At 37.0% G+C, this 14,528-nt stretch overlaps 1 protein-coding gene across 4 annotated transcripts in view; it reads right to left on the bottom strand.

The window, feature by feature from the left end:
• LOC115619984 (ion transport peptide) overlaps positions 1–14,528 on the bottom strand; it is a 29,848-nt gene that overhangs the window by 3,431 nt on the left and 11,889 nt on the right. For 2 of the 4 annotated variants that reach the window (XM_030513026.1, XM_030513029.1), the window contains exons 2-3: positions 13,365–13,670; positions 393–610 (exon numbers count right to left, since the gene is read on the bottom strand). In XM_030513026.1, the coding sequence (XP_030368886.1) occupies positions 393–610; positions 13,365–13,385 (239 nt within the window). In that variant the 5' untranslated portion in view covers positions 13,386–13,670. The remainder of the gene's footprint in view (positions 1–392; positions 611–13,364; positions 13,671–14,528) is intronic. The other 2 variants (XM_030513027.1, XM_030513028.1) reach the window with 1 other exon arrangement.

Below are 14,528 nucleotides of genomic sequence, written 5' to 3'. Positions count from 1 at the left end.
CGTAAGAAACAATTTGCGTACCAATTCAAAGGTGGCACCTTGAAAAATGTTGGCCCTGATGAGTAGAACAGAATTTGCTAGAACGCTCAAGAAAGCAAAATCAATACCGATTCCATATTTTTGACCTGTTTAAAACAAAACTTTCCGCGCTGTTCATTTGCAAAAGAATTGGGCTTTTGAATTGGTGATCTTTTGGCCTTGTCAAAGCTAGTGGGTTAATGTTTGTTTTCTTAGAGCTTATAAAAATATATCCCTAATGTTTTACAAGTGTACTGGTACTATGCAGATGTGTTGCTGAAAAAATCTTGTTATCTAATGAAGTAAATCTTTATTTGAATCAAATAGTTATTTAAATGAGAGGTAATTAAGTGGTAGTTTATTGTTAAACTTACTTGCATAATCGATGTATACTCGTCTCACGGAATAGTTGATAGCAATCCTCACAGATGCGATCCAGGCGGAAGAACATGGTCTTATTGAAGATGCCCTTGCACTCCAGATCAAAGAAATTGCTGCGTTTCGACAGATTGTGGTTGTGTGGCAAAGCTGTGAAAATTGGAACGAGGACAAGAAACAGCACCACCGAGATCTTTATGTTGCGGGAACACATCTGCAATGAGCGAAAAGAACAAGATGCATATTGCCATAAGAACATGAGAGCCGGAAATAAGCTAAAAATAAACAATATACGAGTACAAGTATGATGATGTCTTTTTTTAGTGCGCATTTTCATCCGCACTCGCACTTCAATTAAGTCCACAGCGCCATGCCAGTTTTGACCATAACTACTATACTAAAGAACTAGGTAAATGGATATGGGCCAAGCTGAACCTTGAAATCGACGCGCACACACACACGATCGTACCCGTACCCGTCTGATGCGAACAGGCCAGGCCATGTTAGCCGGCGGCCAGCATGGCAATCAACCAACAATCAAACTACCTCAAGGTTTATGAATGCAACTGCAACTGCAACTGCGATGGCGCGGCGGTGGGACGATAACGTCAGCGGCAGTTGTGCAGCTGCCGCAGCGTCGACGGCGGCTATGGCTGTGGCTGTGGCGGTGGCGGGGGCTAAAAATAGCACGCTTGGCACTCAAGTGCGAAGTGTGTGCGTTGCAATGCTGCCCGGCTAAAAATAAACAATTTGTATTGGTTTTGGTCTTGGCCGCAACTGCATGTGCGATTGTTTTCCCACCACTCTACCTCCCTGTCTGCTAGCCAGCCTGCCTGCCAGCCAGCCAGCCAGCCAGCCTGTCTGTCTGTTCGTCTGTCTGCTCTTCTGTTTGTCTTCGGAAATGCACAAAGGTGCGTGCTTGGCTGAAAGATCGAACTGTGCGTCGTTCTGTCTGCGTCTACACCTCAAGCGCAACAGCCAGACGATGTTATCGCCGGCCTGACTTGTCTATAAATAGCGCACGAATTTCACGTCTTAATACAAATCTACATAAATTACATATACATTTGTATGTGTTTGTGTACACACATTTGTACGATTAGTAAATATATTTGCCATATGTCCACTTGGGTCCGTTTATTATGTAAGTTATGTGCATTGGCCAGTCTTTTTGCCGCCAATTCCATTGTACATAATAATGTGTCCCACACATACTTTTGTGCTGTATGTGTGCATGTATTTGTCTGCATTTTGAGTGTGTGATTAGTTGGAGACAAGCCCCCAAAAATGTATATTTTGCATATTCTATTAATTTGCGTCTTGTTGTTGTCGCCGCCGTAATTGTAAACGCGTGTGTTTCGCTCTTTTTGCCGTCACTTTCAATTACAACTCACACACACACACACACACATTCATCGGCATAAATTCCAAACTATTGAATAAGTTTATTAAAATTGCAAATTTTCCATTGCGCATTGTGCCAATTGGCGGAGCAGACCAGTGGACGAACGGACATGTGTGAAAATTTTTGTACGAACGCGCCTCAACGGCTGTGAGCACTCAATGAAAATTCAAAGCAGACACAACGTCGCTATTTCAAATAACAGCTAAAACAACAACAAATATGCATAAGTAGAAAGAGTGCTACATCTACTATATAGCATGTATGTACTGTATTTAGTACAAAAATATTTCTGACTACATATGTAGCCCTAACGATCCATACACATTATATCGCCACGCTTAACAAGCATTTCATTTAGCACCTCGAACATTTCGAAGATGCTCGCTGATACTCTCGAATCGAAATCTTCGTTTTTAATTGATTTTTTATTGCCTTGCTGATGGTTTCAATTAAGATGAGCACTGTTTTAATATGCCTTTTTGATTTATAGCAGTTCTTTTTATAGAAAACACAAACTGCGTTCCGGGTAATTGATTTCGGAAATGATGCGCAAGTCCAGAGAGCGTGGCAAAATGATTATTAAATGTTTTCTGGCCGCCACAGAAAGTCATTTATGGTAGTTGGCAAACATTCATCTGGGTGTGGCATATGTCAGGGATCAGTATTTATAGTTTTCGGTATACAAATCAGTTACATTTTAAATTTTACAGTTGCTTCTTGTTAAGTCAAAAATGAAGATTGCTCTAAATACTGAATGTTATGTTGTTGATATACAAGGTAATAACCAAAGCCGATCAACTTTTGTTCAGTTACATTTGTGGTCTTTAAAGATGAATACAAGGCAATTGTTTTACAAAATTTGAAAATTAGATTTGAAGGACTACGTTGAGTATAGCGAAATGTTTGTGCTGTGAGAGGCGTGAATCGTACAAAAATAAATATTTTGCATATTTTTGGATGATTATCAGCTTCAAAAGCCGAAGCATTCAGACAAACCGTTGGATAAATAGGTAAACAGTTATATATAAAGTTGATAAAAATTAACTGAAGGATTTTTTGTGTTAAATCTAAAAAGAATCATTTGGCTTCCTATTTGCTGAACATTTACAGAAAGACTTCCTCCGACCATATGGACCACTGTCTTAAATCTTACACAATGTGTTTTAATTAAAGCCAATTTCTGTCAATAATAAATACACAAATAGCAAGCAAATATGTCTAATTAAAGTACATCACCATAAATAAAACGATTCAATAAAATTAAATTGATGTTGACAGGAATTTTGCATTTCCTAAAATATCAATTGTAACCTCTAAGCTTTCATCTAAAAACAAATACCTGTAAATGATGCTTTCCATTATAATACAAGCATAATTTTATTGAAGATGTCCCTTCAATCGTTTGCCATCGTTTAGAAATAGATAAGGTAGAGCCTGGTTAAAACTTATTTGCAGGTATATACAACATATAATTTAACTCAATTATTGTTTATCTATAATTGATTATAACAGATAGTAACTATTATTTATTTGCGGTTTAATGCACTCCGAAAATATGATGTGTTTGAAATGTAATCTCAATCGCTTTGAATACAAATTTGCATTAACTTTTGACTCCAATTATATTTGAGTATATGTGTTTAAAAGGTGGGGTCCTCTTGTGAGTTTATTGTTAGGTGTTTTGTGTGCAGCCACGAATCTCGTTAAGAGACTTTTGGCGTGTTTTGGTATTAATTTCTATAATTAGTAACTGGTGTTACACGTGCGCACGCCATTTGTGCTGCTTGCATTGAAAAGTGCAAGTTAGTTGCGCAAAACAGATGGGGGAAATACGTATACGTCATGTGGGCGTGGGTGTGAGCCTGCAGGGAACAGGGCAAAGTGCACTGAGGCGTTTGTATTTATTTAACAGCTGTTGCTGCCTACAGAGCATATCACATTACTGATGGCCATAAATACAAATTCACTAGGTCTTGGCCCGGCCAAGCCTCGATTGCTAATTGGCTTTGGGTTACAAAATTTATGACATCTCCAAATGCGACTGAGAGTGCGAGTGCGAGTCCGAATGCTTAGTGCGCATGTATTTATTTTTAATACATTTGCCGGCCGGCAGCCGCAGAAGCATAATACGATGCCATATCATATACATATACATACATACATATGTACATACATATGTACATATGTCTGTATGTATAATCGATATGTGAAACGGACGCTTCAAATGCAATGTGAATATGAAGTTAAGGCCCTAAATCACGCGCCATTTTGTCTTATTTGTGTTGACTATTTAAATGCCGTCATCAGTTCGAGGAATTTCGCACATCTTGAAAGGAGCCAACGAACGCGCCCAGCAAACGATAGTCGTCATCATTTGCTTTATTAGCATTGTCATCATCATCATCATTATCACCATAATCATCATCATTATGGCTACCATCAGCACGTTCGCTTTTTGTAGCATGTGTTGGCAATTTGTTTGCATTGTACTTTGATTAGTTGCCAATTGATTTTATTTGTCGGCTGCCGCTTTGTATTAATTTATATTCGATGCATATACAATCGACTACATTATAAATTGGCTACGACAATTCACACACACACACACACACATACATATGTATGTACATATATTGGTGTGGCTCGTATGTAACTGAATCATTTGTGATCGCGCGCACGCCATTCGATTGCTTGATTGTTAAGCTATTTAACTTTGATTTGAATGTTGTTGTTTTCATTGTTGCTGCTGCTGGTCATTTTGCAGCAGCAATAGCAATAACAATAACAATAAAACTAACAATAACAAGAGCAACAAGCCAAATCGACATTGAATGAAGTCATATGCCAAAAATAATGATAGCAATTATAACAATTTCATACATATGCGCAATAGCTTTTTTTTAAGATTTGCGTTTATATCTTGAACGATGCTTGATGTACTTTAGATTATTACGAACAAGTACAGTATGCGCCTAGCTGCAGAAATAAATCTTACAAGCTTTATATTCAGTTCAATTGGGTTCTTTTTTCGATATCACATAATTTGTTTGTTATCATTATTATTACTGTTTCAATATGTTGTAATGTTTTTGCTTTTCTACGGAATTATCTATGGATTACAATCTGTCCGTATTCAATGCTATAAATTTCCTTTTCTTCCTATAAGTCAAGGTCCACTAAATAAATAATTTTCAATGACTTTCACAATATTTAATCAATGATTGTTGAATGGTTAATATGATTGCAAAATGGGTTGGGCTCCTGGACAAAGGTTGACTTGATTTGCCTACCAGAGCGTTGGTAGAAACACCAGCATGACCTGATGGGATTAAGTGTTATTGTCAGTTTCTAATTTAGAATTGATAACATAATACGTATGAAAAGGAATTTTAAGTATGTACATAATTTGTGATATTGCAATAGTAAGTGAAAAGAAGGTGTGTGAGTTTTAAATATTATCAGACCGTTTCATATTCTTGTAAAGTTTTTTTTAAGGCGATAAGGAAAGTGGAATTATGAATGGAAAGAAGAGTTAGAAAAGTGTTTTTTATCATACGACCGAGCTAAAATTATAAAGTATAGTTCAAACTAACAGGTGTAGGAGCAAATCTTATCAGACTTGCGGTATTTGCAATTAAGAATGCCAGGAATTTTATCATGTTCTGATATGAGTGCTGATTTCTGCAAAAATAAATCCGTCACCTGAACACACAGTACAATGACAATGTTTATGTATAAATATAAATAAAACAGAATGTACATCTACACTTTTATATATATACGTATGTATGTATGTGTGTATAGTAGTAATATATATTGTTTAGCACGCTATATGCCACAACTTAACGCTTGGCTACGCAAGCATGGCAAGCAAACTAAACGCCCAAAAGCTAAAGTTGAAATATTTCACACAGATGCATACACACTGACAATACTCATACATACATAAGTACATACACATCGCGCCATATCCAGCCACTTTTTGGCATTCACAGCGCAACGCACATGCGCCACAATTTACAATTTAACGAATAACGTATATATCGCGTGTTTTTTTTACAACAAATACGCGCTTAGACTGCAATAATGCAGCACGCAAAAAGGCAACAACAAAAATAAATACAGCAACAAGGAGAACAACAACACATCGCCATGACGAGACTGCTTGGTACCAAATAAACTGGCACACCGCTTTTTGCTGTTGTTTTGGTTTATGTTTTGGATTCTGCTTTGCTTTTTCTGTTTTTGTGTCTGTTGTTGTTGTTGCTGTGCGATCGAGCAATGCGACGCAGCAGCCACCGGCACACGAAGAAGAAGAAGAAAAATATTGTAAAAGAAATGTTTGCGGCCGTTGCGCATGCGGCGTTGCAAACAGCAGCTCTGGCCAAGCGTTACGCTCGCCTTCCACTCGAGCGCTAAACGGTGCTGTTAATTTAATAGACATGAAGCCAAAGTTGTTGCTGTTGCTATTGCTGTTGCAGAGCTAGAAATTGCTCATGTAATTTGCGTGGCACGCATGCCAATGCAGTTGTTATTGTTGCTGTTGCTGTTGTTGTTGCTGTTGCTGTTGTTGTTGCTGTTGTTGTTGCTGTTGCTGTTGTTGTTGCTGTTGCTGTCTCATCGTCTGGTGGTGTCGTTGACGTTAACGTTGCCAGCAGGTAACGATGTGCATTGCATGTGCATTTTAATTTGCATTAATGCAGTTCGGCATTAAATTAATAGCGGTTTGCCTCCCAGCTAGTACAACAGCCGCATTGTTTTGACTGCTAGTGTTTAATTGCGCTCTATGTTTTTCCTTTTTTTTTTCTTCTTTTTTTTTCGTAGCAACGTCAGCGAAATGCAAATGGCGACAAGAAAATCTCTGATAATTGTTGCCAATGGTTTTGGCCCCCTCAGTATCAAATAAAAAATATTTAACAGAAAGGTAGAGGGAGAGAGATACGTATTTACGGTCTAGTTACGCGTTAAAAGCACTCTCTTATTATACAGTAAGTAATTTTTAAATCAGCATCATTTGAAATTCTCACAACAATATTAAGTAAATATTTAAGTACACATTTTTTCGGCTAGAAAGTTAATAGTAATTTGAAATTATAGGCGATCAAAATTCGTTTGTAAATATTTCAAAACCGGTTTCTCAATTAGTACTATAATGTTAAATTGAACACACAAATTAGTTAATGTGCATGAAAAATTATAGCGCAATTAGGACAAAAATTAAATCAAATTCAAACAAAATATGTTGAGCTTTATTACTGGAGCTAAGAATATCTGTAAATAGCAATTTTAATAGGAAAGTAAATGTAAATATTTTCTTATTGGTTTCCTCTGGTATTTAGAGAGGTTTTTCGAGAATTTATACATATAAATGTATTATTGAATCCAAATAAATCCGTTTAGTGCAGGCATTACAAAAATTTATAAGTACTTATATGTAATTATTTCGCTTACTTTAACACTTGGCTGCTGAACTTTTTATGGCTTCCACGCTCATAAAGATGAATTGCGAATGCTTAAGGCGCTATATAATAAAGTCAATTGATTGATTATGAAGCTGTAGCCGTTATGCATCCGCTTAGGCTATTAAGTGAGATAAATAGGCGCACTGGCCGTCTACAGAGTGTAAAGATCCGTTCGTTTCGTAATAAATATGCATCTATTTGTCATTTGGCAAGAGACGTGCACCGCTTGTCACGTGAACTGCTGGTGTGGAGGCAGCGCAGACTTGGGCGACACAGGGCGATATTTTCACTGAAAACGTTGTACTACCTGAGTATATTTGTAAGTTTTTACTTCTAGAGTAGTGTACTTTAACTAAACCACTATCAAATAAGTCCAAGGCACAGATGATATTTAAACAGTGACGAAAAAGTGTGTAAATAAAACTCGTTCGGCGTAAATTTCTTTTGTATATTAAATAACCGAAATAATATTTATAAAAAAGCTGAGATTATGATAAAACATGCCCATAAATAAGTATAAATACTAAAAAACGCCGCGCGAGCAATCAACTTTGTTGGCAACAAATATAAAACTGAAGATCGCAACTGTTGTGGTTGAGGTGCTGCTGCTGCCTTTATACCCTTTATTGAAAATAGTACGGGTATATTGTTTTTAGTGTTTAAGCTTGTAACATCTAGAAGAAACTATGGTAGATCTCCAAAGAACATATCGACAAATCAGACTTCTGATTTAATATTAAATAATAATAATATAAATTTATGTAACTGTTATTATTAGAAAGAACTTTCATTAATGTGCTAACGAAGGAAAATTAATGCAATAAATTTAAAAGTAATGATGAGGCTTTAAATGTGTCTGTTGGAGAGATCCATAGGGTGGAAATCCCCGCCACCTAAGCACATCTTATTCTCCGCTGTTTTAGTAGGCAGTGGACTACTGCATCCGGATGGATTTCCCGATCCAGATAGTCATGCATTTTTCTTTTCAAATACATACAAATTAAATTTAATATTGAGTAGGCTATTATATTGTGGGTCGCAATAAAACAATATTTGTAATCACTATGATATGGAAGACAGTGCAGGGTATAAAATTTCGGCATAGCCGAAGAAAGCTTCTTAGCTTGTTGTCTTATCAGCCGTACCCAAAAGCACATACCTGCACTCTCATGTATGTATATGTATGTATGTATGCATATACCGAAAGAGAGAGACGTTACCAGCACACATACATGCATACGTAAGAGGCAGCGACGACAGCGAGTCTGGTGTGGTTTTTACTTCTGTCTCTGCTCTGCCCGACGTAGCATCGCAGACACAGCAGGCAGACAGACAAAATGACAAGCAGACAAGCTAGTTATGCAGGCGTGTGTGCGTGTTTATGTATGGCATGTGATCTCTTGCAATAGCTGAAAGCAACAAGTAATCACAACACACACACACACACATACACACACCCCTTAGAATCAACAAACTCACACATGAGCAGCGGGCGAGCTAACAACTTGTTTTAATAATTGTTTCAAGTTGTTGTGGAACACCCAGGCGAATACGTGATATGAATTACATATGCACATATGTATGTATGAACATCTATACATGTGTGCGTACATACTGTGCTGACTGTAATCACCCATGCAACCCTTATCATTTTTACAATCTACCTGTGAATTTCCACAAGCTCTAATCCCACATTGTTAAACTCTGATTATAGATATATGTATGTATATAGTACTAGTCTGTTACTAGATAAATAAATTTTTACATTCAAGGCAGAGAGATATTTTACAAATACACTAGCATACCAAGAAAACTCCATTGAAAAACATGATTATTATTATGGGTGACAAATTTAGTCTTGATATTAAAAATATTATTAGCTTTATTTTATGTCCTTTAAATGGAACAAATGTGTCTTGGAATTTAATTTATTGATCATTTCAATTTGTATAAAAGCAAAAAGCCCATAATATATTAAATATAAAGATTATTTTTAAATGTTCAAACATCGAAAAATTAAAGCGTGGGACTGGTAGAATATAAGAAATTCGCATTTAGAAGAAAATTTATATAATTTGAACCTTCGATATCTATTATCGAAAATCTCTTAGCTGTTTGACATTGATTATTTCAAATTTTGTTTATTTGTTTAATTTTTTCAATTACCATTATATTTTGAGTATTCAGAGGTGTGTTCAAATTCTTAACTTACACATCAAGTATACGCAACGTGACACAGTTAGCTAACAACTTGGCTAAGTGTGTGCTATTTGCTGTTTATTTTGCTTTTGCGAGCTCTAGTGGATCAGCTAAAGAGCAGCAACAACAAAGCATAGTAATCTTTTGCCTGTATTCGACACTCTAGTTTTTCCAGCCAGTCGGGCGACTAAAACAAGTAAATAAATTTATACACACACACACACACATTTATTCGTATTTGGTGTGCGGCAATTGGAATTTTATTAGTTTAATTGAAAGCAAAACAATTTAGCATAAAACTGGTTTCGACTCGATTTGTTGAAATACACGAACCCGTAAATTGTCAGAGTATCGGAGCAATTTTCACAAATAGCGGAGAAGCGTGTCACACGTTTTTATGTACAGACAATAAACAAAAGAGAGAAAAAATATAAAACAAATATACATTTATGTACTATGTATATGTACACCTAAGCACACTGTATACAGAGGCTGAGTAAACAAGTCCATTGAGGAAATTATTTGCAAACATTTAAAACATTTTCGCTGATTGTGCCAATTCTCATTTGTTTTCTGTTTTTTGTTTTGTTTGTTTTTGAGTTGGTTCTCATTGGGGGTTTGAGCGCACGCGATCGACCGTTTTGTTTTAAATAAAAACCAAATGCTTATAAATCACATAATAACGCCTGCGTTTTCTTTATGGCTCGCATCGAATTTTAAATGGAAGCATTAATGAAACGTAACGCAGCGTGTGCTTAAGCTCCATATATGCCCATTAAGCGCAGCTGGATGCCCCGGATCCGGTTGTCATTGTCGTTGTTGTTGTCACTGCCACTGCCACTGGACTCTGGGTACTCGATGGATGGATGGATGGATGGATGGGTGAGGGGAAGGCTTGATGCACGTATTTTATTTTTGGCAAAGTAAGTGTCGATGTGAATTCAAATTCGCGGAATCATTAAGCTGCTTAAATGGTTGGGCGGACAGGGCGTGGCTGGAGCAATGATCATGGCAATGGCGATGGCTATGACGATATTAGGTCTGGCTAGGGTGGGGCACAAAGCAAAGCTATTAAATTGTTTCGCAGAAAAGTCATTTGCAATGAACAAAAACCAAAATCCAAGACACTGTTGCCTTTGAGGAATGAGAAATAAACCAAAATGAAATATGTATTTAATGGCAAGACTTTCGCTCATTTGTTCAAATATTTTAAATCTGAACTCGCGACCTATATTTCAATCATTTCTATGGTATGTATGTGTTTTGTCAAATTTGTACTTGAATGACTGCCAAAGCACGCAACGGAAATGGCAATGAGTCAGAGCAGAAAGTTCGAACCAATTTCAAACTCGTGTGCATCGGAAAAATGGTCAATGATCGTGTAATAAAACACACATCTACACACATCTATGGGATTGTGAACGTCATGCGGTGGGCGCAGACGTTAAATGCATTCGGATATGGATAGGTATTCCAAGAATGTGAGAAAACTTGTGTACATAAAAGGCTGGTCCACATTAATTCGGCACGCCATGGGAACTTTTGTTTATTTGGTTTATTTATGGGGTATTTTAGTTAGTTCGGCTGGCCAAGGCAATCGAAATAGTGGCCTACCCTAACAAGACCATTCATTAAATATACATATACAAACTTACATACATACATACATACATACATACGTATACGTACAAGTATAAACAGGTGCGTCTGCGCTGTTGTTGTATGACGTAAATGCCCAGATGGAGCCCGAGCTTGAGCTCGGCAACAGCAAGTGCAACCTGAATCGGTGGCGGTACTCGTATCAAGGTGCCAAGGACGGAAGAAATGTGTGACGAATCGTGAACATATAAGGCTGATACACACACACACACACACACACACACATAAATATATACATAGACATTATTTAAGAGACGGCCACAACTCACTCTTGACGTCAATTAAATTGGAAAATGCCTGAAACTAGTTTCATGCATTGATTACATGGCATAAAACCAATCAATAACATTTGAAAATTGTTCATATTTGGTAACCAGTCTGGGTTTGACTGACTGTGGTCGCAAAAACGCCTCATATTGTTGCTAACTTATCAACAGCAGTGACAGAGAGACAGACGGACAGACAGACAGACAGACAGACGAAATGACAGACTAATTAGCAATTGCATGTGCGACAAGCCCCCTTTTCTCCGCACTTATCAGTTGTTGTTTATTTTGTTGTTGTACTCGTATGGATCGACTATAGTGAATTGTTGGTGCTACTTGCTTACTTAATGGCCATTCGTCAATTTACTTTTCATGGCTCATTACAGCATTTAATTTGTCGGACATTAAACGGTTTTATGGACCTTTATTAATAACAATAATTGCCCAAGTTAGTGCAACTATACATACATGTGTATGAGCCTTTATGTTCATCGAACAGCAACTTGGCTTGAAGAGACATGCCATAATGCCATGTGGCAATTGCATCAGCCGACATTTATGAATTGGCCATAGCAGCAGGAGCTGCAAACAATTTGGCTTGACAACCATATTGCCATGCCACTGAGTCACAGGCAGACAGATAAACGCTTACAGTGATAAAAATTAATTGGTAAATAGATAAGATAGTGAATGGAGTTAGCTAGAAAAGCTGTTTAGCTGGAAAGTGTTTATATACTTGTAGTACTAGATCATTCCTACACAATGATTATTCGAATTCTCAATCCGAAAGGGACGCAAATGACGACTTTGGGGCAATGACCTGCCCAAGTAGGTTCTCAATGAGCCGACTGCATATGGCATATGTAAATTATAATCGTAAATTTGTTCAAAAAACCACATATATCACGTATGTATGTATGTATATGTAAAAATAATCATAATTGAAATGTATATATAGACATGTATGTATAATTTTATACACATATGATAAATGGCAATTCTGATTTTAAATTGCCAACATCAAAGTCTCAGAGTGCGCCTCTGGCCCGTATCCACATATACATACGTATTCTATATCTTTTGCCACACATTAACCTCAAACAGTGTGTATGTGTGTGTGTGTGTGCGCGCCTTCTGCTAAAAATCAGAAAGCCATTCAAACAGTCACCCGGTCAGGCAGTCAAGCAGGCAGGCAGGCAGGCAGGCAGGCCGGCAGGCCAATTAATGGCAGCGCGTGGCACAGAGATGGTCCTAACTTCATGATGATGTTGCACGAGCATGAACAATCATTTTAGCTCATTTAAGTGCGGCACAATTGCTTTTCAATTAGCGCAAAAGTGCGCGCAAGCGTCAACAATATGAGCAACACAAAAAGATCGCATGAGACAGGCATCACAAAGATTTATATCTGAAGTTCATTTAAAGCCACTTCAGGCAAATGGTCAAAAGTAAAGAGCCGGCCGGCTGCACAAGGTCAGTAATTCATAATGGATATGGCAAGAGAGATCTGTTTAGAGTGATCGAACTGTGATCGATCTGCGGCTTAACTCTGGGAAACATTGTCTATCTCGTTCTAACTGTTGTTAGTTATGGAACCCTTTCAGATATTTGCACATTGGCGATGTTTGTTGAGCTTATTGGACTACTCTGTTTACAACGAACATGATCATCTTCTTCGTGCGATTTTCAAGTTCATTAACAAGATGCCGGCAGTTGCAACCGCCATCCAATGTCAAACATATGAGATTATGAACTTGAAAAGCGCACTTCATGTGACCATCCACCACTATCTTTACTCTTTCCTTCTCCGACTTTTCCGGTATATGGTAGTATGTAGTAGTACACGAATGACACTGGCAGCGTTCTTGGAACAACATGCGATTCGAATTAAGTGTTTGCAGCAACAATGACAACTAATTTATGGCCAAGATGCCGGCTAATTCTTAAACCTAAGTTTTAAAACGCTGATTTACTTACATTCACTGACAGCTTCTTCATGGCGGCTTTGTCGATTATTATGTGTGTTTTTGCGTTTGTTTGATTTGTTTCTACAATCTGTGTACACAATACAAATTTTTACAATTTTTAATTGCTCGCCGGCGTATGTATTTGTTGTAAAATTGTTGTTAAGTAAATAGGTTTGTAACGTTTTGCTTTTTAAGTAGCTTGCTAACACAGTTTTGTTGCTGGAGTTTCCTTTAAGTTGATTTGCCGCAGCTTTTGACTTAATTTTACTCTTGTTGTACAAGTATTACAATGTTTCTCTGTTATACTCTTTTTTAGCTAGAAGGGTAAAGTAAAGAATTTAATATTTATTATAACTAATCACGCTGGGGTTGGACTAACAACTTATTGATTCTATTTAGTTTTCGAAAATTTGCCTATAAAGTTGTATTAGTAATACATTTCTGTTATTCCAATTCTATTTGCAAATTATGGGAAACTTTCCGTTTTAAATTAAAAATTTGGTAAACAATAATAGTGCTCCAAAAAGTTTAAATGAAAGAGGAGAGGAAACAAGAATTGAATTCATGGAGCACACAACTCAATCATAATTTGAAAAAACTTTAAATCAAACGCTGTTTTGGCTACAATTTTCTATGGATTCATATCCGAATTTGAGGGGAGCCCATTTTGTGCATACATTAGAATTGTTTATATTATTTATATTTGAGAGTTTTATTTTTAGATTTATATCTGTGTGCTATTTTTTATGATATTTTTAATATATTTGACGTTTATAGCAGAATACAAAGTAAGGCTTTTTTGAGCATTGCATATATTATGTTTATTATGATTGCCATTTCTTATTATTATTAATAATAATGGGTGTGTGTGTGTGTGTGTGTGTGTTGTGTACGGGTTTGTGTGTACGTCTTTGATGTCGATGGCGACGACAACTGCGTTGATTAATATCATTTGTATGCATTAAGCGCCTCAACGACCAACTGCGCCTGCATGCACGAATACACACATACACGCACATATTTTAAACACACATACATACATACACACTTGCTTATTTATTTATGTTTATTTGTGTGTCGGGCTGGTTGTTGCTTTTGCTCTTTGCTGCATTTGCTGTTGCTGTTTTTGCTGATGTTGATTTATTTAGCCGGGCTGATCGCTTGGCTCATTGCA

This window comes from Scaptodrosophila lebanonensis, unplaced genomic scaffold (genome assembly GCF_003285725.1).
Source record: "Scaptodrosophila lebanonensis strain 11010-0011.00,11010-0021.00 unplaced genomic scaffold, SlebRS2 tig00000001-arrow-pilon, whole genome shotgun sequence".
NCBI lineage: Eukaryota > Metazoa > Arthropoda > Insecta > Diptera > Drosophilidae > Scaptodrosophila > Scaptodrosophila lebanonensis.
This window is presented reverse-complemented; position numbering and strand designations above follow the sequence as displayed.